General features: G+C 41.8%; 1 protein-coding gene across 3 annotated transcripts; it reads right to left on the bottom strand.

Moving 5' to 3' along the window:
• Positions 1–6,910: 6,910 nt before the first annotated feature.
• robo4 (roundabout, axon guidance receptor, homolog 4 (Drosophila)) lies at positions 6,911–25,193 on the bottom strand. 3 transcript variants are annotated; one of them, XM_074611129.1, is made up of 19 exons: positions 24,828–25,193; positions 18,653–18,979; positions 17,486–17,640; positions 17,200–17,320; positions 16,890–17,028; positions 16,373–16,500; positions 16,041–16,156; positions 15,720–15,951; positions 15,488–15,609; positions 15,163–15,334; positions 14,855–15,046; positions 14,142–14,184; positions 13,902–14,014; positions 12,985–13,308; positions 12,601–12,705; positions 10,931–11,066; positions 10,445–10,675; positions 9,967–10,298; positions 6,911–8,252 (listed from the first exon to the last, which is right to left on the bottom strand). In XM_074611129.1, exons 1-19 carry the CDS (start codon positions 25,015–25,017, stop codon positions 8,071–8,073), a joined length of 3,360 nt encoding a protein of 1,119 aa, XP_074467230.1. In that variant the 5' UTR covers positions 25,018–25,193; the 3' UTR covers positions 6,911–8,070. The 3 variants fall into 3 exon arrangements, with proteins under 3 accessions (XP_074467230.1, XP_074467231.1, XP_074467232.1); XM_074611130.1 differs by having other exon boundaries at positions 9,967–10,295; positions 24,828–25,192; XM_074611131.1 differs by lacking the exon at positions 24,828–25,193 and adding an exon at positions 21,975–22,132.
• Between the last annotated feature and the right edge of the window lie 2,217 nt (positions 25,194–27,410).

Below are 27,410 nucleotides of genomic sequence, written 5' to 3'. Positions count from 1 at the left end.
ACTGTAGTCTTGTCACAGTGTCCTCTGAACCCCGAGTCACAAAGTCAAATATGATCTGAAAAATCTACGGATAAGTCTGGAAAAGTCTGGAAGTCTTTGAAATGTAAAATGTGTAGAAACCCTGTAATAGACGAGGCTTTGCTGTACATAGAACATGATCTAATGTAAGGCACATTGAACAGCAAGTTGGTATATCTGAATATTTTCAACCCAAAGGCATATTATATTCTATAGATATAGAGAACCAAAAATCCCCACAAAGAAAGAATAATATCTAGTAGAGCTGTCAAAGTTAACACAAAACCGTTTCAACGCTACTAATTTCTTTAACGAATTAATGCAATCGATCTTTCGGAGGTTGTAGCGGGCTCAGTTTTAAAGCTAGAGTGAAGATACTGGTATCGTATGAAACTATAAAACCTGATGAATCCATCGGTACCAACCATGTCATGAAGGTAAATTGCCTGCAGCCTGTTTTCTATCATTTTAATGTCCATTTAACAATAAACGGCTACTGTACGCCTGATACCACCGGCTCATGTTGCTTAGACCTTACTGGGACGTAACACTCCCTTTTGGTTTCTGCTTTTGAACACAGAACAACTGATTGACAGAGCAGACATGTTGCTGTACAGAAACATGATGTTTCATTTCAGTTGAATTGCTCTTTAAAAGTGGTTGTTGTTTTCCATTGTTATCTCTCAGATCTAACAATGGAAATCCTTCAGAGGACAACGTCCCACCAGAGGACAACGTCTCACCAGAGGACAGCGTCCCACCAGAGGACAACGTCCCACCAGAGGAGAGGCTGCTGAGGGTTAAGGATGAAGCTGGAGTGTGATGATGAATCTCTATAATATCTGTCTGTTTCAGAGACTCACATCACTTATTGTTGTCTTTAAATGATAAATTCTGTCGTGGAAGCCTGCGTGGACTTTCACTCTGAAGGTGATTCACTGAAGTTTGGGGGAAAAGTGAATTCATTTTCAAGCTCTTGTGGTTTGGTCTCAAGATTTTATAATCATTTACTTGTGATAACTACCGATGTGTTGTCGGTGATGAAGACCTGTGATAGAGAGCTTGTGGCATTTCTTTATGTTTTGGGAACGCATTCTTACTGCTAATTTTTGGAAGTTATTAATTTGGTTTTCATTAGGGCTGTCTAAGTTAACGTGATAATAACGTGCTAATGCAAATTTGTTTTAACGCCACTAATTTCTTTAACACTTTAACGCAACTTGTGATTTTTCGGTTGTGGCGGCTCACTGTTAAAGCTAGAGTGAAGATACTGGGATCATAGTAAACTATAAAACCTGATGGATCCATCGGTACCAACCAGGTCATACTACTACTACTACTACTACTACTGGTATCATAGTAAACTATAGAACCTGATGGATCCATCGGTACCAACCAGGTCATACTACTACTACTACTACTACTACTGGTATCATAGTAAAGTATAGAACCTGATGGATCCATCGGTATCAACCATGTCATACTAGCTGGTCATGAAGGAGGTTAAATAACGCTCCAAATTTACGCTACATTTTGGCGAGGAAAAAACTGTCATGTCCATGTTCAAAGGGGTCCCTTGACCTCTGACCTCCAGATCAGTGAATGTAAATGGGTTCTATGGGTACCCACGAGTCTCCCCTTTACAGACATGCCCACTTTATGATCATCACATGCAGTTTGGGGCAAGTCATAGTCAAGTCAGCACACTGACACACTGACAGCTGTTGTTGCCTGTTGGGCTGCAGTTTGCCATGTTATGATTGGAGCATATTGTTTTATGCTGAATGCAGTACCTGTGAGGGTTTCTGGATCAATATCTGTCATTGATTTGTATTGTTCATTGATTTACAATAATAAATATATACATACATTTACATAAAGCAAGTATATTTGTCCACTTCCATGTTGATAAGAGGATTAAATACTTGACTAATCTCCCTTTAAGGTTCATTTAGAACAGATAAAAAATGTGAGATTAATGTGCAATTAATCGCTGATAAAATATTTTGATCGATCAGTTTGTGTTCATCGGTACCTTTGACAGTCAGATATTTATTCTATTTATCTTCTACTGTTACATCGATCTTGTGCTTAAATAATATTACACTTTTATAGAATGACCAAACTATCTTCTTGGCTTTTATTTTGACATGTTTGCCTTCACTTCCGGGTCACGTGACTGCCGTTCTACGCTCTTCGATTCAAAAGGAATTACGGATTATCCGATGATACCCAGACCTTTCTGAATGGGCTTCATGTCATGATGTATAAATTGGATTAAATTCAGCATTTCAAATAACAGCATTAACAGACGAGGTACATTTGGTCCAAAGAGATGGCTCGTATAAACTCAAAAGCGAATTACACAGTTATTGTTGCTTTCGGTCTTTTAATGGGATTTCTTGACAATAAGAAAAATACAGAATATTACCAGCCATATCCTTGAATACATCAGTGTTAACGTGGAGCACAATGTAGTATTGAAAACCCATGTTAGAGCCTTTATCATAAGCAGTCAGCCCATTGGACACAAAGACTCTGAATGGGCTGTTTGGGTGCGGCCTGCTGCCGTAGAGGTCAAACATTAAACTATATGTGGGTCATCTTTGAGATTAGATGTTCCTCGTTAAGTAGTTGCTGTCTCGGCTGGAAGTCGTATGTGTTCTCTGCCCTTACTGAGATTATAATGCATATTAGGTTGAGCTTTCATGAGGATGTGGAATTAAAAAACAAACAGACAAAGAGCAAAGGTCATGAGATAAGACGACGAGAAGATTTACGTTACTGACCTTCTACGGTGTGACCCAACACCCCTTACCCTTTCCATGCCCCTTTAACTTCCCTCTGCCCCTCCATCCCTCCCTTCGTTTCCCCTCTCCCTCAGCCATAAATCACCTCGCTCATTCATTAGGCCAGTGTCAGGGCCAGAACGCCCATCGAGGCTGAAGGAAGAGAGACCGACGGCCTGAGAGGAGAGAAAAGAGACAGACAGAAAAGGAAGCAGGAAAGGGAGGAGGGAGGAGGGAGGAGGGGGGGTCACGGCGTCATTTAAAAGCTCTGTTCCCTCATTCTAAAATGCAACACACCAATTTCCATGTTAATTTTAGCCCGTGACAGCGGAGATGGATGTTTGTGACTCTCTGGCTGATGTGATGCATACATAGAGAAGTTCAAATGAAGCCATTATGTCGGCAGACGGGTCAGAGGATGGAGGAGGTACATGATTTAGTGGTTTGCAGGGGAACAACACATGCAACATTTAAGTGATGTTATAAAATGATCAATATATCAGCCTTTTATTTTGTATTAATATTTATGTTGAAATATTTAATTGTGCACAACAACATATTCTGTATGCGCAGATGTAAGAATACAGGTCATCTTTAATATTCCTCCGACTGGCTGCAAGGCGCTGCCGTTATCCAGAGCCTTCTTATTAATAACATTTTGTTTGTTCATCATTACCTCCATGTGTGTGTGTGTGTGTGTTGGAGCAGTCAACTGGCCCTGTGTGACTGACGAGGCAATATTGAAACAGATCACCCATATGGGTGCCATTGATTTCCAGTTAATTGAATGATTACCACTTTAGCATGCAACACCACAGTTAACCACTGCTGTCGATCAATGTGAGCACGTCACCGCCACCTGAACTGCTGCCTGCATGATGGAAGGGATTAGTTTATACGTGGAGGCGGCTCTGTTGCTGTAATCACGCTAACTGCTACCGTGTCTCACTATCTATTTTCTCCTCACGTTATATTCTATTTCTGTTCTTATATTCTATTTGCTTCGATCCCTCTGGAGAAGACTTTTGTGGCCACGAAACTAACCTCATTTCCCCTCAGATCAATAAAGTCACACTGTGTTGTATAAGTAGTGGTGCCTTTAAATGATTTAACACAAACAGGTTTCACATAATTTGTTATATAAAGTGCTAAAAAGGGTCTATAACCAGGTAGGTATATAATAAAGCTACAAGTTTAGCTAATTATACTCACTCATTATCCATTTGGTGAAAGAACAACATGCAGTAAATCTACATGTGTATGTGTGTGGTGTGTGTGTCCAGGGTTTCGGGCCACGTCTAATATGGGTCATTGGTTTGCTGACATGCTATATGAAGCTGGTATTTTGGCGTACACCAAAATCTGTGATGCACAAATCCCAGGGGCAGTGTGTGTCCGTGTGTGTGTGTGTGTGTGTGTGTTTGACAAGCAGACATACAGTAGTGTTTGATTCATTACTCGTAGCGTGTGGTCTCGTCCATCAGTGAGTGTGTGTGCTGCTCAGAGGAGCCGGGGGCTTCATGTAGAAACATATGGCCTTTAGTGAAGGAGACAGATGAAGGATAATCTCTTTGGCAGTCCAGTACACACACACACACACACACACACACACACAAATAACCCAGTACTTGCTGCATTGCATATAGATTGCAAATGTGCCCTGATGTGATAGTTAAACACAGTTCAATGTTTGATTTGAGTGCTAGAAAGCCAGTTAGTAAGGCACACATCTGCTAAAGGGCTTCAGTTTTTGGGTTTCTACCTACTTAATCTAACAGCTGCTTATTGGCAAGAATGTGGCGATATGATACAAATCATGATACAGGGGTAGCGATTCAATATATTACGATACTGTAAGCAAGGAGATTTGCTGCTATTTGCTTATTTTTTTCGAATAAAGACGTATGTTCACTATGTGAAATGGCTCCTATGGGAACTAACATCATCACATATGAATACAGTTGGGCTCATTGGGTCCACAAGAGTCTCAGCTTTACAGTGATACCCAATTTATGTAATTCCAAGACTGTTTATGGACCCCAGCATGCAGAAATATTCAAACACATCATTTTTAGAATAGGCGAAAATAAGACATTTATACTGCATTAAAAAAAACGGCATGGTTTTTACCAAAACGAGCATGAAGAGAGCATGTCTTATTGAACCTATTTGTAGTTAAACACATCTTGAGGTCAGAGGTCAAGGGACCCCTTTGAAAATGAGATCATGAGAGATGTGGGCTGCAGGTTTCTCTCTCTCCTTGCTCATCAGGAGTCATTGAAGTCACCTGAAATCAGCCTCAGCTGCTGGTAATCAGCCTGGCTGGGAGGCTCTATCGGCAGGTTGGCTGCTCAGCTGGTTGTGTGTCTGCAGAGGGTCAACACCTTCAGTTGGCTCTGGTTCTGTGTGTTTTGTGGGGTTTTGATTTTTGAGTGTGCACATCTTTAGCCAGCCTCTACTTCTCTTTTGTGTCCCCCGCTCAGGTCTGATATGTGTTGGTCTATCATTGTTGGTAGATTTAGTGGGCGGCTGTGGGGAGTTATATTCCCTCAGTTTCCTTTTAGAACCCAAGAGACCCTTTTATTATTATTTCTGTGTGCAGTTTAGTTTTGTTATTTTCCCAGTAGCAACCCCCGTCATTCAGGTTCTTGTTTTTTTGGGAACGTAGCACGGTTCCTTAATATAGTGGAAGAGTAGCTGTACGTGTAAACAAATAAAAATAAAAAGTCCTGTTAGCAGGTTATTTGGCCACGTCCGCCGTTCATGGATGTATTTATTCCGCTGTTGCACGACGTGTCGCCTCATTAGTGACGTCTCGCAAAGGAAATAACGGTGCACACTCTGACGTTACAAGCCAATAACTGTTTTCAACACGTCGACACAAAAAAATTAGTTTCTGAAAATCTTCACCTGGCCAGAGTTTCACAAATATGGAGGACGGAACCTGCCAAAATAAAAAAAATCAATCAATCAATAAATGAATCAATAAATAAATATGTAATTTGACATAGCAAAAATATTATTAAAAATTAATGTAGCCATTAATTAATGAATTGATAAAATGTGACATATATTTAAATTTCTTTTAATTTGCTTCTTTATTAATTTATCTTTGTATTGATTCTCTTATTTATTTACTCTGCTGTTTATTTTTGCCTTTTATTTATTTATGTATTGTATTTATTTTTTATTAATTACATTTTTTTATGTATTTAAGTATTTTTGCATTTATTTGTTATTTAATTTTTAAATGTATTTATGCATAAATAAATGTAAAAATAAATCTATATAGAAAATAATACATAAATAAATAAGTTTGGGGAAATAAATAATGGGTGAAATGCAAAGGGAAAATCATGCACTAATAAATAAATACATAAATAAATGCTGAACTTTACATTGTCCAATCTGCCCCCAATTTTAATCTAATTACAAATTTAAAAAAAAAAAAAAAAAGAATTCTCCCTTTTTCTTTACCATTTCCTGGAAGTCTTCCATTGAGAGGGAAACTAGGTAACCCTCCGATGACACCAACAATAATTAATCCACTCCTTTTCACGTCAATAAAATTGACCTCACCAAGTTTGTCCTTAATCAAACTCGCGACTTCATGTGTGTCCGACAGAACTCCAGATCGGTCCTTGCTTAACATTATTAACATTAGGTCTACATTACAGAGTTAAAAATCACACTTCCTGTCTCTACATCTATAAACACAAATGATCCTCTCCAACGGGTTTGTAATCAGCAGCCGTTATCAGGTGCAGCAGCATTGTGTGTCTTGGTTAATCAAGCCAAACAGATGAGTTCTAAACATCACCTTCCTGCTCTACATAGCCATTAAGAACAGCAGGGATCAATTCAGATCCTGCCCACAGGCCACAGAGGCAAAGATACTTCACTTCCTTAAAGGCCGCCGCACCCGGTATTTGAGACACACAGATGCTGACGTGGTTCCGACTACTGCTGGCCAGAAGCTAACGCGGCCGTGTCTAGAAGGTAACAATATTAATATTAATAATAATAATTTCAAAGCGACAAACCCTCTACAAACACTACGAATACATCCTGTGTAGTAGATATTTCAAAATAAAATGTAGTAGCATGTATGAAGGTGTTTTTAATTTGGGAAAATAACATAATCAATGTCACAAAGAAACATAATTTCATCTTCAGTCAAACAAAATGTAACATGGCAAGAGCTTTAAGTTCACAGCTCAGCTTGGACACAATCCAAAGGTACAAAGTCCTTGCAAAATGTAAAACCTTACTTTAAGCAATACAAATATTTTATTAAAAACTATAAAACATACATGTAATATGAACAAAATAAAATGCAAATTCTTACAGAACGTAAAACTTTGAACCTTCTACCATTAGTGAATTTCTAAATAAAACATCATCAAGCATACAGCACTTTAACTTGTACAATACTTTTGTGTTGTACGCTTCCAAAAATTCAAGTTATTTAAAAGGTAAAAGCTCAAGTTAGTTAAATTAATTGTGAACAAAACACATTTCTACATTTGTTACTCTGAACTACAGAATGTTGTCTGATACAAACTTTATGTATAAAGTAAAAAATCATCTTAAAATATAAAAGAATTCCCACAATGTAAAAAGAAATCGCCAGAAAAAAAAGATTTGAATTGTGTTTTAAATTCTTTAAATAACATTTGCTGAATATATACACACTTGATCAGTCTGTACAAAATCACTATACGCTCTATTTGGTAGAAGTCGAGCCTCTAATAAAACCTGGCAACAAACATGAGAAACAAACGGGTGCTGTGAGGAAAACTCCAGCGCTGTATTTCTTCTGCCTAATGACTGCTTTCTCACCGTCTCCGCATCCCGTCTTTGTGTCTGTCTGGCCTTTTCAGAACACACTGGGTGAGAAGATCCCGAGGGAAGTATATCATTATCCTATTCTCTAATGAGCGGAAAGGATCCAGAGAAGGGAAGACAACTTTAGAAACTCATTGGAAGTCATTTGAAGGATGTAAAATAGTAGCCAGGCTGCCCTGAGGTAAACAGGGAAACTATTACAGACATCTACTAGCAGAGCTGTCTCACACATCAAGCAGTTGGCTCCAATTATATTTCAAATTTAGATATTTATCTATTCTTGACTGTGAAATCGCTACACATCAAACTCTGAATTATTTAGACATCAACAAAGTAAATCAGTTGCAGCATCACATCTGCCCTCTTCTTCTTTTTGTCTTGCATTTGCTGTCTTTTAGTGTCCTGGCAGAGTCCCCTATGTGTCAAAGGGTTTGGTGTTCCTGCCAGGATACTGTGCTCTGTACTGAGCCTCCATTTCTTCCACCCAGGCCATGCTCCAGTCCCACGCAGGAACGGGCTCCAGCTCGCCGAACGAGTCGCCTTCTACACGAAACGCCGGATACAAGGCGCTGAGAGGGGAGGCTGGCGGAGAGAAGTCTAAACACAAGAGGACAACATGTTGACGTGCATTTCAATATGGAGTGTGTGTGGGGGGATTATGTTAAAACAGAAACCTCTTTGCCTGCGGAGAAGGTTAGAGAAGAAGTAAACATTTCAAGACCTCTGAGGAGAACCTTTCATGATGAGTCTCTGAGGAAAAGCAAATTTAGAAGCTTCTTTGAAGCAGCCGTCTGTCACTGACAATAAAACTATTCAAACGTGTTTTAGGCACCAAAGGAAACATTGCCGATTCACAACAGCCGACGTTCTGGATTCTAAAGGTACTGTTATATTTCAAAGACCTCAGAAAAAATGTAGCCGTCCAGGACTAATAATAGTTATTCTATTATATTCTCAGCTGAAGGGCTCAAGCTATATAGGCTGTATGTGTCCTGGTCTGAAACCAGCCTGTTCCTGCTGGGTATCGGTACTCCATACCTTAACCACAACAACCCAGTACCAAGTAGTATCCAAACTTCTCCAGTCAAACGATAATGGAGCCCTACTTTCATATGATTCATCCACACTGTTTCTATTCTTCAAACCTGAATATTGTCTACTATTACTTGCTGACAAAGCCAAAGCCTGTCTCTACTGCTTCCAGCGATCGGTGATCGGTCCCAAAAAAACCTGATCGGAGAACCCTTACATAAGATTCTCCAAATGTCAAAAGATGAAAAATGACCACAGCTCTGGGGTCAGCAAGCTGCTGTAAGAAAAGGAGGTTAGTGTAGTCTCACTGCTGTATGCGTGAAAAATAGAAACAGCCAAGGCAGAGAACAGCCAGAAGTGAGAGTTTGGCAAATGGAATAAAGCTGAATGGAGCCTGCAGATGGAGAGCAGAGAGACTGATGAGGTGATACAGGGAGATGGGAGCGGGAACAGGAGACTTAAAGGTCCCATATCGTGCTCATTTTCAGGTTCATGTTTGTATTTTGGGTTTCTACTAGAACATGTTTACATGCTTTAATGTAAAAAAAACAACATTATTTTTCTCATACCGTCTGCCTGAATATACCTGTATTTACCATCTGTCATTTCAACAGAATTGCGTTGCTAAGAAACAGCTTGGGTCCATGTTTACTTCCTGTCAGCTGATGTCATTCACATCCACTGCAACAGGAAATAAACTGGGACACATTTAGTATGTTTACGTTTAAAACTGTGAAATGGTCTAAATATTGTAGATTTGTGACATCACAAATGGACAGAAATCCTGACGGCTTCTTTCAAACGCACAGTTTCTGAATACGGGCTGTGTGTATTTCTCCATGGATTGAGTGTTTTGATACTTTCACAGTATTTATATATCACTTAAACCTGCTTTATAATATAAAAGACTCACTTTTTACAATATGGGACCTTTAATGTCTTCGTCTCTGACACCAACAGACACATGCACAACCATTGGTGTAAAGTGGCATGTACAGTATGTGCACACTCTCTCTCTGCCTGCATGGCTGCATGTTACTAGTTGGGATCGTTCATAGACGGAGGGCTCCATCTAGTGGACAACTGCAATAAAGACAACAGACCAGGATCCTCTGAGGAGGATCTTTAACTTTAGCTGTTGGTGTTGTTTTTCCCAACCACTGCAAGACTGATCTAATGGGTCACAACACAACGTTATTTTAAGGGGTCACGAGTGAAAAAGGTTGGTAACCACCGTCGTAAAGGAAGGAGCCTGGAGATATTTCCCTCCTCTGCTTACCTGACACAGACGCTCCACTCATGGTCTCTGCAGCTGCAGCCAGCAAGCGGGCAAAGCTGGCGCTGTCGTTGGTGTAGCAGCTGTCCACCGAGCTGATGAGGCTGGTGCGAGCGCTGCTGGTCATGTTGCTGTCCGTGACGGAGCTCCAGGTGTTCCACAGTGAGCCGTCCCATTCGCTGTAGCAGGAGGAAGGTGTGCTCTGGAGGCGGGCGAGTCGCAAGCCAATCGGCGGTGCCTCGGGATCATCGGTGGCAGGGTCGTCCTCCGGTTGAGTGGAGCGGCCTGGGCCACAGAGGCGGTACAGGGAGGGATGCTGCTCAGGCAGCTTACTGCTGACGGAGAGGGGTGGCATGATCAGATGACTACATACTATAAACTAAACTGGTTGCATTAATGTTAACATCTGCACATTGTTTCTTCTAAAACCTAAATGTGCTGGGATCAGAACCAACTAGGACCAGCTGAACTGTATCTCTACCTGCATCTCTCAGGTTTAGGGCTGAGCTCCAGATACTGGGTGGCTTCCTGTGCCGTCAGTGTGCCACCCTGTTCGTCATCCATTGACATGGAATATGATGTGGTAGACAGGTGGCTGTAGGAGGGGCAGCTGCTGTTGTTGTTGGGTCGTGGTTGCCCGCGGTGGCCTGACATAGCACACACTGACGGGACAGAACCCATGTCCATTGTTAGCTTGGTAGAACGACTGGAGCTGAGGAAGATGCAAGAGGAGGGCATGTAAGGCTTGTTCTCTCTGTCGGTCCAGATCATTATACACTCATGTAAGACAGTGGAGAGTCTCAGAGTTCTCTTTATCTTTGTAAAGTTCAATCAATACGTGTGAACATGAGCAGAAACCAGAGGAGTAAGACTCAAAACTTGTGATGTCATCAAGTAGTCTGGAGCTGCTCCAAAGACGATGAATGGGAGACTGATTTATGGAGCTGTCTGTGTGTGTGTCTCTTACCCTTCATCTGAGGTGAAGCTGTGTGTGTCCATGGTGTCCTCTATGGGCATCGGTGGTGGGGGGGGCAGCATGTCCACTAGGTGTAATGATGCAGAGTAATGCAGCAGGCGAGGGCAGCCAGCGACTGTATCACACTCTGGACAAAAACATAGGACAATCTGAAATCAAATAATATGTACATACTTAGGCTACTAATTACTGGTAACCAATAACAACCACTATCATTTCTAATCTACACATTCTAGTTCAACTTTAAGTTTGGAGTCAGATCAGTCTCAATATTAATGAACGCACACAGAAGGATTCACAAATGTATTTTGTGATTTATATATAAATAACTCTCCACAAAAATACTTTTCAATGCACACAAAAACAATTGTTGTTGTTGTGTCAGAGTGAGTGTCTTTGTCTGGTGAGGATCTTTGTTCCCATCTAGGTGCTCTCTCTCTGATTGGCTGGAGGTGTGGGTTGGGTCTGGGTTGTGTCTGCTGCTGATTGGTCCAACCATCATCTCTGCAGTTTAAAATGCTCAGGTAGTCTGACAGCAGTCTGACAGCAGCCTTGTTCTGTCCTCGGCCTCCAAACCTTTGTGTTAAAGCTGTGATCTACAGTTGAATCAGTAGCCTTAGTGCCCTAGTTGGCTTCATCATTGTGTAACTTGTTGTAGGTTTTCTTTGTTGCTAAAGATAGACTTCAGTGGTCGGGGTGAACTGCCCTCCTCACCCTACTGGACCCAGAACAACGCCTACTGGTCAAAGACTCACCCTACTGGACCCAGAACAAGGCCTACCTGTCATCAGGGCATCACATCAGACTGAACTCTTTGTCCCTGCTCACCTTTGAAAGGGACTATGAAGTCATTTCAGTGTTCAACACCAAGAAGCCCCGTCGTCTCCTGCTGGAATCATCAACAGTAAGATCATTTATGGACTAATGGCCTGTTTCATTATTATTGTTTATTGGGTTTTATGCTGATGTTGCTGCCAGCTGTGTGTGTGAATATGTGGCCGCCGTGCCAGGTTATGCTATGATATGCTATGCTGTTTCTGTTGATTGTCCAGGTATGAGTAGACCTGCACACATCTGGCTACCAGGAGTTTGACTCTGGTTATTTTGCTCTCATTGTACGACGGAAATAGAAATGCAGCTAAAAACAAGGTGAACAAGAGTGAGGAGAGAAGATAAATATACATGCCAGGTGACCTGTAACATTCCCTCTGATGATGATGATAAAGGCTTGTAGGATTAAACTGTGGTGCATGGCTCCTACTGTGGTTAACATCTGTCTTTCAGAGTCTTATAAGTAGATGTTTGGTCTTGGACATGACAGGCCCACCTGATTTCTCTGTGCCCACCCACACTGTGATTTCTGCCTACACCACTGCCTCTCCCTACCCACTTCCACTGTGTTTTTTTTACATTTATATACAATAACTATTTTTGTGTGCATTGAAAAATATTTTTGTGGAGAGAGTAATTTCTATATAAATCACAAAATACATTAGTGAATCCTTCTGTGTGCGTTCATTAATATTGAGACTGATCTGACTAAAAGCACCATTTCATATGTGCAGTTTCTAGAGTGTAAAGGTGTGTCTCTCAGTCCTGTTAGCGAGACAGGAGCTGGTGTATGGACATCAATGATGATGTATGGATGGATGTTGTCGTACCGTGCCGACCCGATGGTATGTGACTGAGTCTCTGCTTGTAGACGTGGGACGGACAAGCCTGTTTCCTGGTTGGCACTATGGGGACACTGTTCACTGCATGCAGCTCTGGGGGGGGAAACAAATACATTAATCTGGGACACATTCATATTCTATGTTGATACATCGTAAGATATCTAAACCAAAGCTGTCGTACCAGAGACAGTTCAGACAGGAGATGGTGCGCTGAGAGTTAGGAAACAGGAAGTGTATACCATTTCAAACCAGCTGCAGAGCTTGAGAGGCGTCATCTTTGTTATAGAGCATCTCTGGTAGTACTTTACTCAACGCTGTAGTGATGTATCAGATAACATGGTGTGCAGATACAAAGAGTCCACCTTTACTCACCTTGCTTGCTGTGGCTTTTGTCCCATGACTCCCTCAGCACACCCATCTTGGGCTGGGGGCGTATGGCCTGTTTCCACGGTAACGCCTCCCGGCTACAGAGGGGCGAGGTCTTTGCCGCGGGCTGAGGGAATATCTGGATGGTCTCGGCTCCTTGCTGATGGGGCGGACCGTGAGCCATTTTAGGGCGGCGTACGGGACTGTTGAAGGTCTTGAGGCCGTTGCCCATCAGGTCCACGTAAAAAGTGCCGTAAACGCCGCAGCTGTCGGTCGCCACGGGGACAGCCGGGTCCACGCAGCTGTGGTCCTTCCAGGGGACGGGGAGGCCTTCATGAAACACAGATGAATATTATGTACTGACAATCCGGAGAGTATTTATCAAGTATTGATAGTTACTGTGTGGCGTAGGACACAAGCTCAACACACACCTCTATTTTAACTGCACTCACATGCTGAGATGCATAGGTGTTACCATGGTTACCAACTGGTCTTGGCTATACAATGCTCACACAGATCAGCAGATTATTTTAATAAACGCTTTTGAATTCATATAACAAATCATATACCATCACAACATTTCACATCACAAACAAACAAACTGACTGACTGACTGACTGACTGACTGACTGACTGACTGACTGACTGACTGACTGACTGACATCCTCCTTTACAGGCGATCTCACTATCTGGTTATTTGGTTTCGCACCAGAGTTTGATTGACAGCTTTCACACCAACCCGATCAAACCAAACTCAGCGGTTCAACACATCCCAGTTCATCTGAACGAAAACAAAACAGGTTAGGTGTGAAAGCACCCCAGGAGCCTCCGATGTCTAACTCAAGCTCATCAAATCAACCAAGGCCAAATGTTGGACCACCAGTTCATCCAGAAATCAGTCATATGTGCCAGTCAATACTCACTGGTGCCCCGGATCCCTGGATGCTTCTGACCTTGGGCCCATAAGTCCTGATACTTCTGGTTGAAGGGAGGTCTCCAGCCCCCAGAGATCCAAGGGGAGTCCGGAGCTGCCATCCTGTAGAGGAGGATTTGAGAAGTTTTATAATGCTCTAGTACTGTCTCTTATGAGTAGAGTCATTCAATCTATCTGAATTAAAAGGTATAATAAAGATAACCGTTTCTACTGATTCACCAAGCTTTACCTGTGTTTGATGATGAGATCTTCACTGGCTAGTCTGTGCAAACCTAAGAAAAACACATTAAAAGTCATACACAGTGGTGGATGAAGTATTCACATCCTTTACTAACTTAATTAAAGTTATATAAGTATTATCAACAAAATTTACTTCCACTCCTCGAGGGCGCCGGCACCCTGTCCCGACTTTAGTTTCAGAGGTAGACGGAAGGTGGTATCATATGAAACTAGAAAACCTGATGAATCCATCGGTACCAACCGTGTCATGTTAGCTTGTCGGGAGGAACGTTAAATAATGCTACGAAGTTACCCTAAATTTTGGCGAGGGAAAACTGGCATGGCCATTTTCAAAGGAGTCCCTCGACCTCTGACCTCCAGATATGTGAATGAAAATTAGAGATGTTCCAATACTATATTTTCCTTCCCGATACCAAATACAAATCCGATACCAGCGTGATTTAAAAAAATATATGTAGTTATTATTATTATTACCCTATTACTCCAATTAATTACTTAGGAACTAATAAGGATTTATATGAAGATGGGATGTTGTCATCTTTTACTGAGCTCTCTTCAGAGTATCGTCTACCTGACTCTCTTTCATTCCGTTTTTCAGAGAAGGATTGAACAAACCCATTTTGAAATAACTGAATCCCAGACCTGTAGTCCTGCAGGTGTAACTGAGATTCGAACCTGTTGATAGACTATCTGTATACGCACCTTTAGCCCTGCCATGACCTGCTATCAGGTGGCCTGTCCTGCTGTGGCGTCTGAAGAGGTAGACGGCTGCAACCATCAGAAAGCACCACAGGAGGGTACCGATGGTCCCGATCAACACCGGGTCCTGAAGCAGGGCCAGGACCTGAGACGGATCCCGGCTGTCTGACCCAGGAGGAACGCCTAATTGTGGGTCTGAAAAGCAGATGAATTAAAATATGAAGTCATGATAACTTCTCTTCTGTAACGTGGTTCGAATATACACTGAAGACACAGACAGCTTCAGTTTTAGCATGCATCGTTTTGCTCACTGATGACAAATCCGTGAGTGTCACTAAGCGTCCCTACTCCGGCTCCGTTGACAGCTGCTATGGTGATCCAGTATCGTCTCCCTGGTTTGAGAGTAGAGATATCAAGGTTGTGTTGGCCGCTATCCACTGTCCAGTTTTGGGACTGTTGCTCCTCAGACTCCACACACCACACCTGCAGAAACATCCTCAAAGCTTCAGTAGGCAACACATTTTCAGCATCATTGGGCACTCACGATGTGAGTGTCAGGAAGTGTTTATTTTTGATTTGTGATATTGGGCTATATAAATAAAAGTGACATGACTAGAGTTGTTCTGCAGTGATTACCTGGTAACCCTGTATGATGCCGTTGTGGGTTTCATGAGGAGGAGGCTCCCAGCTCAGATGGATGGTGTTATTCTGCTCATGGCTCACTGTTATGGTCACAGCCAGCGGAGAGGCACTGGGCACTGCATTAAGAGGAGGAGGAGGAGTTGACAGTTATCTTCTGAACATGGCTGGACTGTATATTCAAGATCAGGAAAACACACAAATATTCTTAGATCAAATAGTTGCTCACCTGTCTCAGGGACTCTGAGGTGCCGGGTGTTGCTCTCCCTTCCGTACAAGTTGCTGCCATAGGGCCGGACTTTGAACTCGTACTTGTAGCCTCTCTTTAAGGGGCCCACCAGAGCCTGGAAGCCGGGCAGAATCACCTTCTTCGCCGCCCAGTCCGAGCTGGCGGGCAGCAGAGAGCGATAGAGAACCTCGAAGCCGTCGAGGTAATGAGGCTGGGCCGGGGGGGACTGGAGCTGCTCGGAGAGAGGAAACACACAACACGGATCAGACACCTAGAATGATCATGCTTTCTCTGAAACTCTCTGAATTAGCGTGCCCATACCTTCCATTGGACTTGTGATATGTTGGACCCCGGGGCTGCTATGGAGACATTGTCCAGAGCAACTCGCAGGGCTGACAGCTCTTTGTGGAGGTCTCTCTGTGTAGTGCTGGTGGCCTCTGGAAACACAAGTATTTATTTAGATTTCTTCATTTATTATTAGACAGTGGTGCACTCCAGCCTCTTGTGGTCGAAATGAGTATTACAGCAACAAACACTTCACTTGAAAAATGAAGCTCAGCAGCCACACTCCCTCGGTCAGTCGACCGGTAACAAAGCTATTAACTCAAAAACAGTACGTGAAACAACCCCGGCTTTTTCAGACATCATCTTACCTTCAACTAGCAGCTGTGCACTGGCAGTGACCACACCTGCATCATTCACAGCAGTGCAAGTGTACTTCCCAGCATCCTGGGCTGACACATAGTGGATCTGGAGAGTCTGGTCTGGATTTACAAGGTACCTATACACACACATGTCGAGCAGTTAGTTTTCACACTTGCTGTTGCTCTGATCTCTTTTTACAATAACTGAATGTTGATTTAGCAGATATCTTTTTATTTGGATTAGAAAGAAAGACGCCGTGAGGAAACCTGCTGGCAGCTTAGTGACGAAACTAAAGTAAAATACCTTAAATGTGTGAATGGCGATATGAAATGGGATGACTGTCACGTAGTACATATATAAGTGTATATTAAAGCTTCCAGCTGCAGGTTCAATCGGTGCAAACTGTCAAACCAGAAAAGTCTGAAGTCAAATCTTTCTTTTTGTATTTGAATGTAAAGGAGGAAAAGGAAAAGAAGTTGACTCGATGAACGGAGTGTGTATTTCTGTCTTGCCGTAATAAAGTACCTGCCGTTGGGCAGCGGCCCCTGCTCTCTGCTCCAGACCACAGCAGGCGGGGGGTCACCTTTAGCTCGGCAGTAGAACTGGGCCGACTCCCCCGCTCTCACAGACACATTCTCTGGCTTCAGCACCAACACGGGCTTAGCTGCAGTAGAAGAGAAGAGGAACTCTGAAATGAGCTGAACCGTACTGAACTGAGGTACCTGGGTGTAGTTGTGTTTGCATTCAGAACATGGGGTTACATTCAAAGCTGATATTGTTAAAGCAGTAATAACATAAGCAGTAGTAAGAGGTAGTTGTGGGAGTGTTGTCTCACCCAGCACAGAGAGCCGAGCCGCCCTGCTCTCTCTCACTCCCCCCGTGTTGCTGGCCACACACACATAAGCTCCAGAGTGGTACTTCTCTGCAGGAGCGATGATCAGCTTCCCGCTCAGCTCCTTCAGAACCAGCACAGATATTCATCATTTATTAGAGAAATCCACTTCCTGTGTAGTTGGACAATAAAAGCGGTAACTTCCTTCTACCTCCATGCAGACTCAAATGGAGCATATATATCGATTCTGGCATTAAACAATCCCCTTCCTATAAGTCAGAGGACTTACCGTGTAGTGGTGGTCAGTGCCGATGGGAAAGCCATCCTTCTTCCAGACGACATTAGGTTCAGGGTGTCCCATCGGGGGGCCACAGTTGAACACAGCCACCTCCCCCTCTGCCACCTCCACATCACTGGGCTGCACACTGAACTCATCCTGCAACACTGCAACAACACAGTCGGGTTAGTCCACACAAACCGAGTGCTGGAGTTACTATGAGGAACTTTCATTTGGTTTTCATTTTGCTGCTCCCTGTGAACAAAAGCACTTTTTTTTCTGAGGTGAAGAAACGCTAGTTTCGAGCATGGTCTGTGAGGTCTCGGAGGACAGTTGCTGTATCTGTATTCAACATACTATGTTTCCATCAATCTAATCCCATAAAAATCATCTAAAAAATCCTGCCGCGCTGACCTTTAACATCAAATCAATAACACATTATCACCACACTAAAATAAAACTCCTACTTTGTGCTTGAAATGTGCACCGTACAGAAGAAGACATGCATGCAGCCGGCTCAAGGTTCACGTCCCCTAAACACACATCACATCACAGGGATCTATTGGCTTTGCTCATTAAAGACAGGAAGTAAAGCCTGTTAGCAATCATTAAAGGGAATTTATCGGAGTTTTCTACAGCCAACACGTCATCCACTTACAGAACATGTGTCTTTCCTAACCATTAGATGATGGAATGAGATGTTTCGATATATGATCAGCGGCAGAAACTCTTTTCTGCTGTTGCTGTCTCTGTCTCTGCCGTTAGTTAAAGGACTTTCCTCCATGGCCTTTGTGTCCATCACAGTTTTGATTGTCCTGTAAAGACTCCAAGACAAGCAGCTGCTGTGTGTCGACCGCCTCACTGGGATCCAGATGAGTAAACAGTGAGGGTCCGAGGTCAATTAGCGTCACTGTTTGACCCCCCCCCCCGCCCCCCTTCCTGTCCGGCAAACATTGACATTGGACCCCTGTACCCCTTCTGCCTCTGTCACCACATACATCTTCATCTGGTGTGTGTGTTGGCTACGCCTTTAACTCCCCATCGCTCTCCTCTAAAGGAGATTGTGTGTGTTCAGTTACTTCAGCTGTGAGAGACAGAAATTAACTGCTGACATGAACATTTTCCTTAATTCTAAGTCTTCAGTGGTGAAACACACAGTGGGGGATCCCCCGGTCTTACCTGCAACGTACAGCGATGCGTTACGGCTGGTGGCCTTGCCTGCACTGCTCGTGGCCACGCAGGTGTAGACGCCCTCATGCGACTGACCTCGCTTGCCCCCGACACTCAGGAAGAAGATGCTCCCCTCCGACAAAACTATGGGTTGCGACCAGTGTCCGTCTCCTTTCGCCGTCTTCACAGGCTGGCCGTTTCGCAGCCACTCGATGTACGGCTTCGGGCTGCCCTCCGCCCGGCAGGAGAGCGTGGCGGGATTCCCAACTTTCACCACCACGTCAGAGGGCTGGTGGACGATGCGGGGCGCCGTCTCCTGTGCATGAACTCTGGTACCTGGAGAGAGGGTAAAGAGCATCCACGTGTATATTTAGCAGCAGAGCAGTGACACGCTGCATGTTGCACTTCTGTTTAATCACACTTAGAAAAGGTGCTGTTGATAACATTCAGCCACTAGATGTTGCACTCTCCCTCCCCCGTTCCACTGCATTCACTTCACAACACATGGTTGAACAGAGACTCAGGCAGACAGTCATGTCAAGTGATGAATCTGTCGTGGTAGAGTAATGAAGTCAAGTCTGATTCATAACTCCGAATGGCTTAGAATAGACTTTATTGAATGGGTTTGTGAGAGTCAACGTGTGCTTGCACATGAGTTTCTGACGTCATGTTAAGTAAGTTAAGGATTGCCAAGTCTGTGGCCTGCTGTGACTGAATGACTGTAACTTAAATAAGAATTGTTTGATGACAGAAGAACCTACATTTAATGCATCATATGTGTCTGATTCCACATTCTGAGCTCATTCTTATGTTGATAAGAGCCAACAATGTATAGAAGAGCCACACCCAGACAGCAGTGCCTACACTAAGCATCACCACCTATGAGTTCATTTAACTGGCAACAGAACACCCACAACAGAACACGTTGAAGCCTTGCTACCAACAAACAATGTCTATTTGCAGCCAGCAGCAGTGGAATGCCATTGTTTGAGCTTCCCGTGGAGTTGGATGACCACAATGAAGGAAACGGGGAGACTGTGATCAGCTTCCTGACAGGAGAGGAAGCTCCAGGGTCTCATGAGCATCAACCTAAACAAAAGCAGACTGGAACTCCCCCCATCAACAGCATATCCGCAACAGAACAAAGACACTCTTTAAGTGGAATTTAAAAAATGAAGTTTCCGTCACTTCATGTAAAAAAATAAACAAAACAAAACAAGGAAGTGAAAATGATTTGGGAGAACATAGTTGAAGCCTCACAGGTGCTGCTTCCTGTCTCAAACACACTAAAAGAAACATTTATAAAACCTTAAACTACATGTTGCATGCTCTAATTCAGAACCACACAGACAAATAAATAAAATAGGGTGCCAAAACGATCCCAAAAAGAGATGGAGATGAGCTGCAAACAGGAGCTGCATCTTGACATTCTGACGTCATTTGGAGCCAGAGTCTGCGCGGTAGTGATCGGGGGGGTTGGAGACTACTTCTCTCTTGAGTTATTACCTCAGTAAACATTGTTAACATGAGTTTATGGTCTCAATCGCTAGTTTCAAGTCTTCTTCAATACAGCATGATGTTCATTTAGTAAATTATGGTTTAACCCCACTGTCACTGCGTAAAGAGTAAAAAGAAGATGAAGCCAAAACATCAGTGTGTCATGGTCGAAAATATTAAATGTACTTATTTTTTAATATGAATATGTCAATGTGGGCTCTGGGAAATTGTGACGGACATCTTCCACTATGTTTTCTGACATTTTATACACCAAACGATTAATCAATGGATTGAGAAAAATAATCAGCTGATTAATCAATAACAGAAATAATAGTTAGTTGCAGCGCTTTTTAAAGGAGGATGGCATGGATGTCATGTTCACTGTATGACTTTCCATGAAAGATCAAACGTATGAAAGGTGAATGTTCTGTTATATATAATACATGTCTACTGTATAAACACACATACATATCCTGTTTCTGTGTAGCTACTACAGTATTATACAGTAAGCTTGTACCTGCTGGTGAAATGAGAATCTAAAAAGCATGAAACAACATTCAACTAGACAGAACTGACATTCTGGTTTAGTGGTTCAGTGTCATCATGATGTGTTCAGGTGTAAAATGTTCTCGTAAAATGTAGTTTTTGGTGAGAAAGTTGAATAAATCCAGTAGTTTGAAGGAGATGTTTTCACATCAATATAAAATAGATATTAGAGAGAGAATTATGACGTGTTTAACTTCCTAACATTTGCTCTAAGCAGCTTCCCAAGATTTTTTTAATCAAAGCAAATATTTAAATAATCATAATCATTTGAATTGTGTGTTTTCATGCAAACAACCACTATAGACGACAATAACAAAGTACAGTGCAGTACTGTGTACAGTGGACCTGCAGTGCATGCTGGGGGATTATCTGTTTTGTTAAGTTTTGTTAATGGAAACATTCCTACCCAAAACAGTCAGTCCTGTACAGTTCATATAATGTCATTGTTTTAATAATAATCTGCTGTTTGAGTGATTTACAGTAGAATAAATGCTGTAAAATAAGTGCTCAGTATGTTTTCTATAAATGAATGTAGTGATAAAATAGAGGTTACGTTTGACAGAACTAGTTTGGCCCCCGGCAACAATCTGGGTTCCTCATGTGGCCCCAACAGGAACAATAATGTCCCCCCCTGGTCTTAATGGTGGCACTTGGAGAATCAGATATTGTCTGAGGTGGTACGTGGTGAACCACTAGTTTAGAGAATGATAAGAAAACTGTAAGTAACTAGACATTCCTCTGTGATGTGAAACTTGTGTTCAAATATATTAATGTTGGATTTTCAGTTTTTTTTTTGACAAAATAAACTTTAAAAAACTACTGTATCTTTTACTGTGTGTTTGTAATGAGAGTGAAACCTGCTGCCTCTGCTATAGTTCTTCTTAGATAATGTCTAGAAGTGGAGCAGCCTGTAGCTCCTATCTGAATGAGCAGGTTCTGTCTGTAGGTAAACTAATAGACCCATCAGAACTTTGAGGAGCTAAAGACACAGCAGCATTAGCAACCTGTAATATTATGTAAGTATTGGGCTTTAAAACCTAATTTATATTATATTATATTAAATTATATTATTTTGTATTATATTATATTATATTATATTATATTATATTATATTATATGGTAAATACATTGCCACACTTCACTTAAGTAGAATCAACAAGTCACCTAAAGTAAATGTCTTCTTGATAATGAACACAGCAGTAATCCTGCCAGTGAAAGAGTGTTAAACTCTCACAGTTAGTTTCAGAGTTATAATTTAACCCATTAATGATTAAACTCAGCTGCTCACCTGACAGAAGAAGAAAAAGAAGAAGTGATGTCTTCATCATTTAGAGATATACTTCGAGAAGCAGCTGATAAAAACTGACTAAGTTCCAACTTGACTAGTAAAATAACATCCCATAATAATGACTATGAGCGCCTCTCTGACTGACTGCGTCTCTGTGAGCTCTGACGTCACACTTCCTGTCAGACGGATTTTTCAAAATAAAAGCCATATTGACAAACATCACAAGGTCACACTCCACTGTCATGAAGCATCTATCTATCTATCTATCTGCACTTTAATCTATTTTTTAAAAAGCTCTATACCTCAGTTCTTATCCTGCATTATATTCCATATTTTACATTTATTAATATCTATATCTCCTATATTTTAATATCCAGCACTATATCACTTTCTGCACAATATTCACATTTTTAATAGTCCCATATCTCAGTTGTTATCCTGCACTATATTAATTTTTAACAGTTTCTTCATCTCCTGGTATTTTTATATCTGGTATATTTTTTTATACTCCTTTTTTATACTTTATTACTTACTTGTGTCTTTTTACTAACATGTTTGTGCTATGGAACTGTGATGCTGGAAACTTGAATTTCCCTCGTGATCAATAAAGTATCTATATCTGTTTAACTTAATAACTTAATCATTATTGTATATATTTTATATCATCTATGTTTACTGTAAATATAGGACATTTTAAGAGGAGACAAATGCCAAATAGTTCACTGTACATGTACAACACAAAGCTTCTTTAAGCAGTCAAATAATCTGTTAAACTCTGAGGACCCAGGTCATCGTTCCTCAATCTTTATTGATTGATTTGAAAACACAGCATAAGACAGTAAAATGACAAATTATTGACATTTTATATATATATATGTATATTTATATATACATATATATATATAAATATAAATAAAATAAAACTCTGCTGAGGGATTTAGCAGCACGTCCAGGAGAGAGTCTGAATGAGCCACTGTCCCATCTTGGCTGTTTGTTTTTGACAGTTTGTGGCAGCAGCTCTGTCGACTCTGATAGGAAACCGGAAGTTTAGAGTCCCGTGTCTCTAAACAATAGAAGGAAATTATGATTCTCTCACTCTTTCAATGAGTCCACAAAGTATTCAACTGTAAGTAAACACTTTGGTATCGGAAATCACTGAATTGGAAATAAATTTACTTGAATATTTGGCTTTGTGTCCCTATTCCATTCTTATTCCAGACTAATCCAAAGAATGAGTATATTCACAAAAATGTGTGTGCATACCAAACAAATACTAGATTATGCGTGGACACTATTGTCCTACAATGCAACACAAAGGACATGGAGGTGCTGTGATGGTATAAAGTATAAAAAAGTAATGTAATCTAGCAGAAATGTAAGTTTGGGAAGGATAGTTACTTCCAAGTTCCGCCACAGTAAAACAAGAAATAAGTGAACTACGGCTAGTTCATTGCGTCCAATGGCTCACATAAATGAAGTATTGTTTAGTGAGCTGTTCATTGTGCAGCTCAGAAAGGCCCGGGGCTAAGTGATGGATGTTTATATTGATCCAACAACGCGGGTTTGATGGCCCCGGCATCGGCCGGCTTTCAGTCCGCAACAAAAGGTTTAGAGAGGATGAAGGATGAGTCCCGGCTAAACACAACCCATGGGAATGGTGCTGGGCTGGGATGTGCCGAGAGAAGGGAACCTCTTTCAGGCTGTAGACCAAAGGTCAGGAGACGTATTGGAACGGGCCCGGAGGGCGGGGATGGAATAAGAAAAAAGAAAGAAAGTGTCAGCTATAGTGAGGAATGTGATAAAAAGTGACTTCAGAGTAAATTCAGAGTGTAATTCAAGTGGGGTTTGTAAAGGAATCGACAATCACTGTCAACATAAAGGAGCGCTTTAAGCTAGTTTAAACAGAAAATGTACTCTGTGTGCACGCCGCTCCTCTTTTACTTGAATAATTAAAGACTGGGGAACATGTTTATCTTTATGTATGCAGTACGCTTTTACTTTCACACATTGTAATTGCATTTCATCACGATTACATTTTCCAAATTCTGATCAATTTGTAGAATAATCCATCTCTGAGGAATGACATAATGTGCAGAGTTGCATGTTGCATTGTCTTTTGCAACTCTTTCTAACACTTTTATCCATTTTACACACAGTTAGAGCATGATTAGGATTCTCAGGCAGATGGTTTCCCTATGGCACCAGAACTATAGAAGGACATTTAAACATTTGGACAGCTGTGAAATCTTTTACACAACACATATTCTATATTTGTCTTAATATACTGTCTAATGGCGTTCCTGTGTGGCCTTTACAACAGCTCAAAAAACATACCTAACATTGTTTTATGCTGTCACATTAGCTCTGTTTGGGGTTTTAGGATGAGCTGTAAAATAGAGTTAAATACAAAAGCTGTTCATACAGTATGTTCTTTATCTGTGATCAATGTTGACGGCACTTTTTACGCAGCACTACCCCTCCCAGAACTCAGATCAGTTTAGGAAGTATACGTTTGATTAGTTGTTTGACCTCTCTGCGATCTTCCATATCGCACAATTTCTTCTCTTGGATTTCAATAAAGTCAGAGGAAAAGATAAAAATATATTTTAAAGGAAAAGATGCTAATTATTTGTACACATACAGCAGTGGCGTCCGTGTGACATCAAACACTGAGGATGTTATTTATATTTTTAAAATAATTTCTTACATGCTCAAATGACTGAATCTATCAGCTGATCTGACTGAGTGAGATCCATTAGAAGTGTTGCATGACATCAGTCCAGCAGGTTGCAGCGTGTCATCAGTGCTGCGTGCCTCCAGTCTGAAACCTTGTGTGAGTTTTTAAGGGCTCACCTTTTTTGCGGTGTGGCCTGCTCCTGTGAGGCGTGTGCTGGTGTCCGACACCGTGACGGACGTGCTCCTTGACCCGGCTCCTTGGCCTCTTGTTCAGTCCTGACTCTGTTGGACAGATGTCTTGGCACTGTGAGTACTCTAGCCAGGTGTAGAACCAGGACACCCAGAGAAGCCACGCACCGACCCGCATCTTCAGTCAAAACAACTTCCTGGATGCAAGACCCCGAACCCCTACTGCAGCTCCGCTGTACCATCCATACCCTCAGCAAACTCTGCACTCCCTACTGTGGCACCCCACAAACATGTGACCTGTCCTACGCACCACTTGTTATGTGGAGACAGTTAAACAGTGTGTTTTCTTCATATTCCTTTAACATGACTGTGTGCTCCTCTTCCCTCCCTCCCGTGGTCGCCCCATCTCCTCCTCTTTGGGTCCTTTTTTTTCTCCCGCGGAGGGAGAACTTGGGGGGGGAACAATGATCAAAAAACAAGTTTCAGACCTCATGCTGAGCGAGTAGTGAGGGGAAAGGGGACCAAGGGGTCCTGTCTTGTCCAACAACATCTGTGCCATTCATTCTGCATGGGATAAGGGGGGGGGGGGGGGGGAGAAAACAAGGCTCAGTCTAGGAGAGAGGGGGGGTGAGAGGAGGTTGAAATAAGAGGGAGGTAACACAGAGAGGCCTGTTTCCCAAGTCAGATCAGTTCCATTAATCAAACGTCTACCGTGTGACTGGTCAAATGCAGCAGAACAGTTTTGGATTATGTAAAGCGTCGCACAAGTTGAATAATTAAAAGTCTGCTTTGATCATTCTGAGAGAAGTCTTTCACCAGAAATTAACAAATCTTCGCAAAAAAAAGATGCACCAAGGAAGTATATGCAGTTTTTCATTTGTTCAATTCTGCTGCACAAAGTGCAATTTTCAGTTTTCATTTTGCTCAGATGTAAATTATCGGAGCAGAAGAATGTTTTTCTTTTGACCAAACAACAGCCTCAGAAAAGACAAAAAGGGTACAAAGGCTCCTCTTTCTTTCACTGCGTTGCTTTTATGTGACAACTCAACCCCCCCCCCCATCCGAACTCACACTCCCCAACCTCCCACCAGTCAACTAGCCAAGCAAATTTGTAGCTGCCTGTCTGCACAGTATGAGTCTCATACATCATCTTGGCTCGCCCATAAGAAGCAAGCCAAGTCAACCTTGTCAGAATGTTCTGCTGCGATTTCCAACACAGTCGGTGTGTGTCTGCTTTGAGTGGACTCCCAGAGTGTACACGGATTACACTTCTGATTCGGTCGACGTTTCATCTGCAGACAAAAACAAATGGGGTTCCATACAGAGCAGATATAGTTTGAGGTCTTTGGTCATTTTTCTGTGTCGTACCAGTTCCTGTATACGCCTGATTACAGGCACCTCATTGCAACTGAAACCAGGGTCATTTGGTTGTGTTCATGTAATGTAATGTTGATGAAAAAACAACTATCTGGGAAGGAATTCCACTACAAGATTGATTAGAAAGACCCTGCAACCTTGAATAGGATAAGTGGTTACAGATAATGGATGGATGGATTAGAAAGAAAGAAATCATCATTTTCTGAGTTGACTGAGGATTAGTACAACAACGATGCACTGTTGCATGTATCCCTCATACAATACATCTTTACACTATCTACCACTACTAATGAGGCCAATACGTTGCCTTATTGAGGCAGGCTAGTGTGTGCAAAACAGACCGAGGTCACCGTTTCATAGCCTATAGGTCAATGATGGTGGGCAAATTGTGGCCGGTGGGCCAAATCAGGCCCTCTAGCAAAAATATTTGGCCCGCTGATGAAATGTTGAAGTTCTTCCTTTCATAGTTTACATCAAAACCTTTACAGGATTTAAAGAAAAGAAAAGATGTATATCAGTGTTAATGCATGGCTCATTTAAAGCCCCATAAATATGACCTCATATCATTTAATAAACTGGCATGCAGACACAGGTACTGTCTCGTTTTGAAGTCTAATAAACTTTATGAACTCTAACAAAACAGATTAATAACAGATAAATAATTCATTTAAATAAAGCCTGTTTGAGCAAGACAGATTTGCATTAACAGCACTTTCATGCAGCCATAAATAAAGCTGGCCACTCATGTGTAGATAACCAATCAATCAATTATCATATTGTGTCTCATAGTGCAACATAGAACATACACCTGCATACATAAATGTTTTTCTAAATCTTAGTATTAACTTCTTTAACTTGAGCCCCAACTTACAAAGTAAATCCTAAAAAAAAAGGTTGTATACCTTAAATGTATTCTTAAATGAAATAAAAGAAATAAGTAAATACAATGTGTTTCTACTTCACCTGTCAAAACTTAATTACAATAACCTAATTGCTGACCCCTGGCATATAGGTCAATAGCAGTAAGAACCACCCGTTACCACCGTCAGACTGATGGTCTGGGAGCATCTCAACAGTACGCTGACCTACAGTACATGTTGAAGGAGTTTGTCTCAGAAACAGGAAAGGACTGGAACAATCATTCCTGCTCTTTGCCTACAGTGATGTTCCCCTGAGCTCGATAGGGTTTCACCG

The sequence above is a fragment of the Sebastes fasciatus genome, chromosome 16 (assembly GCF_043250625.1).
Source record: "Sebastes fasciatus isolate fSebFas1 chromosome 16, fSebFas1.pri, whole genome shotgun sequence".
Taxonomy (NCBI): domain Eukaryota; kingdom Metazoa; phylum Chordata; class Actinopteri; order Perciformes; family Sebastidae; genus Sebastes; species Sebastes fasciatus.
The sequence above is the reverse complement of the archived record's forward strand: the minus strand, read 5'-3'. Positions and strand labels throughout refer to the sequence as shown.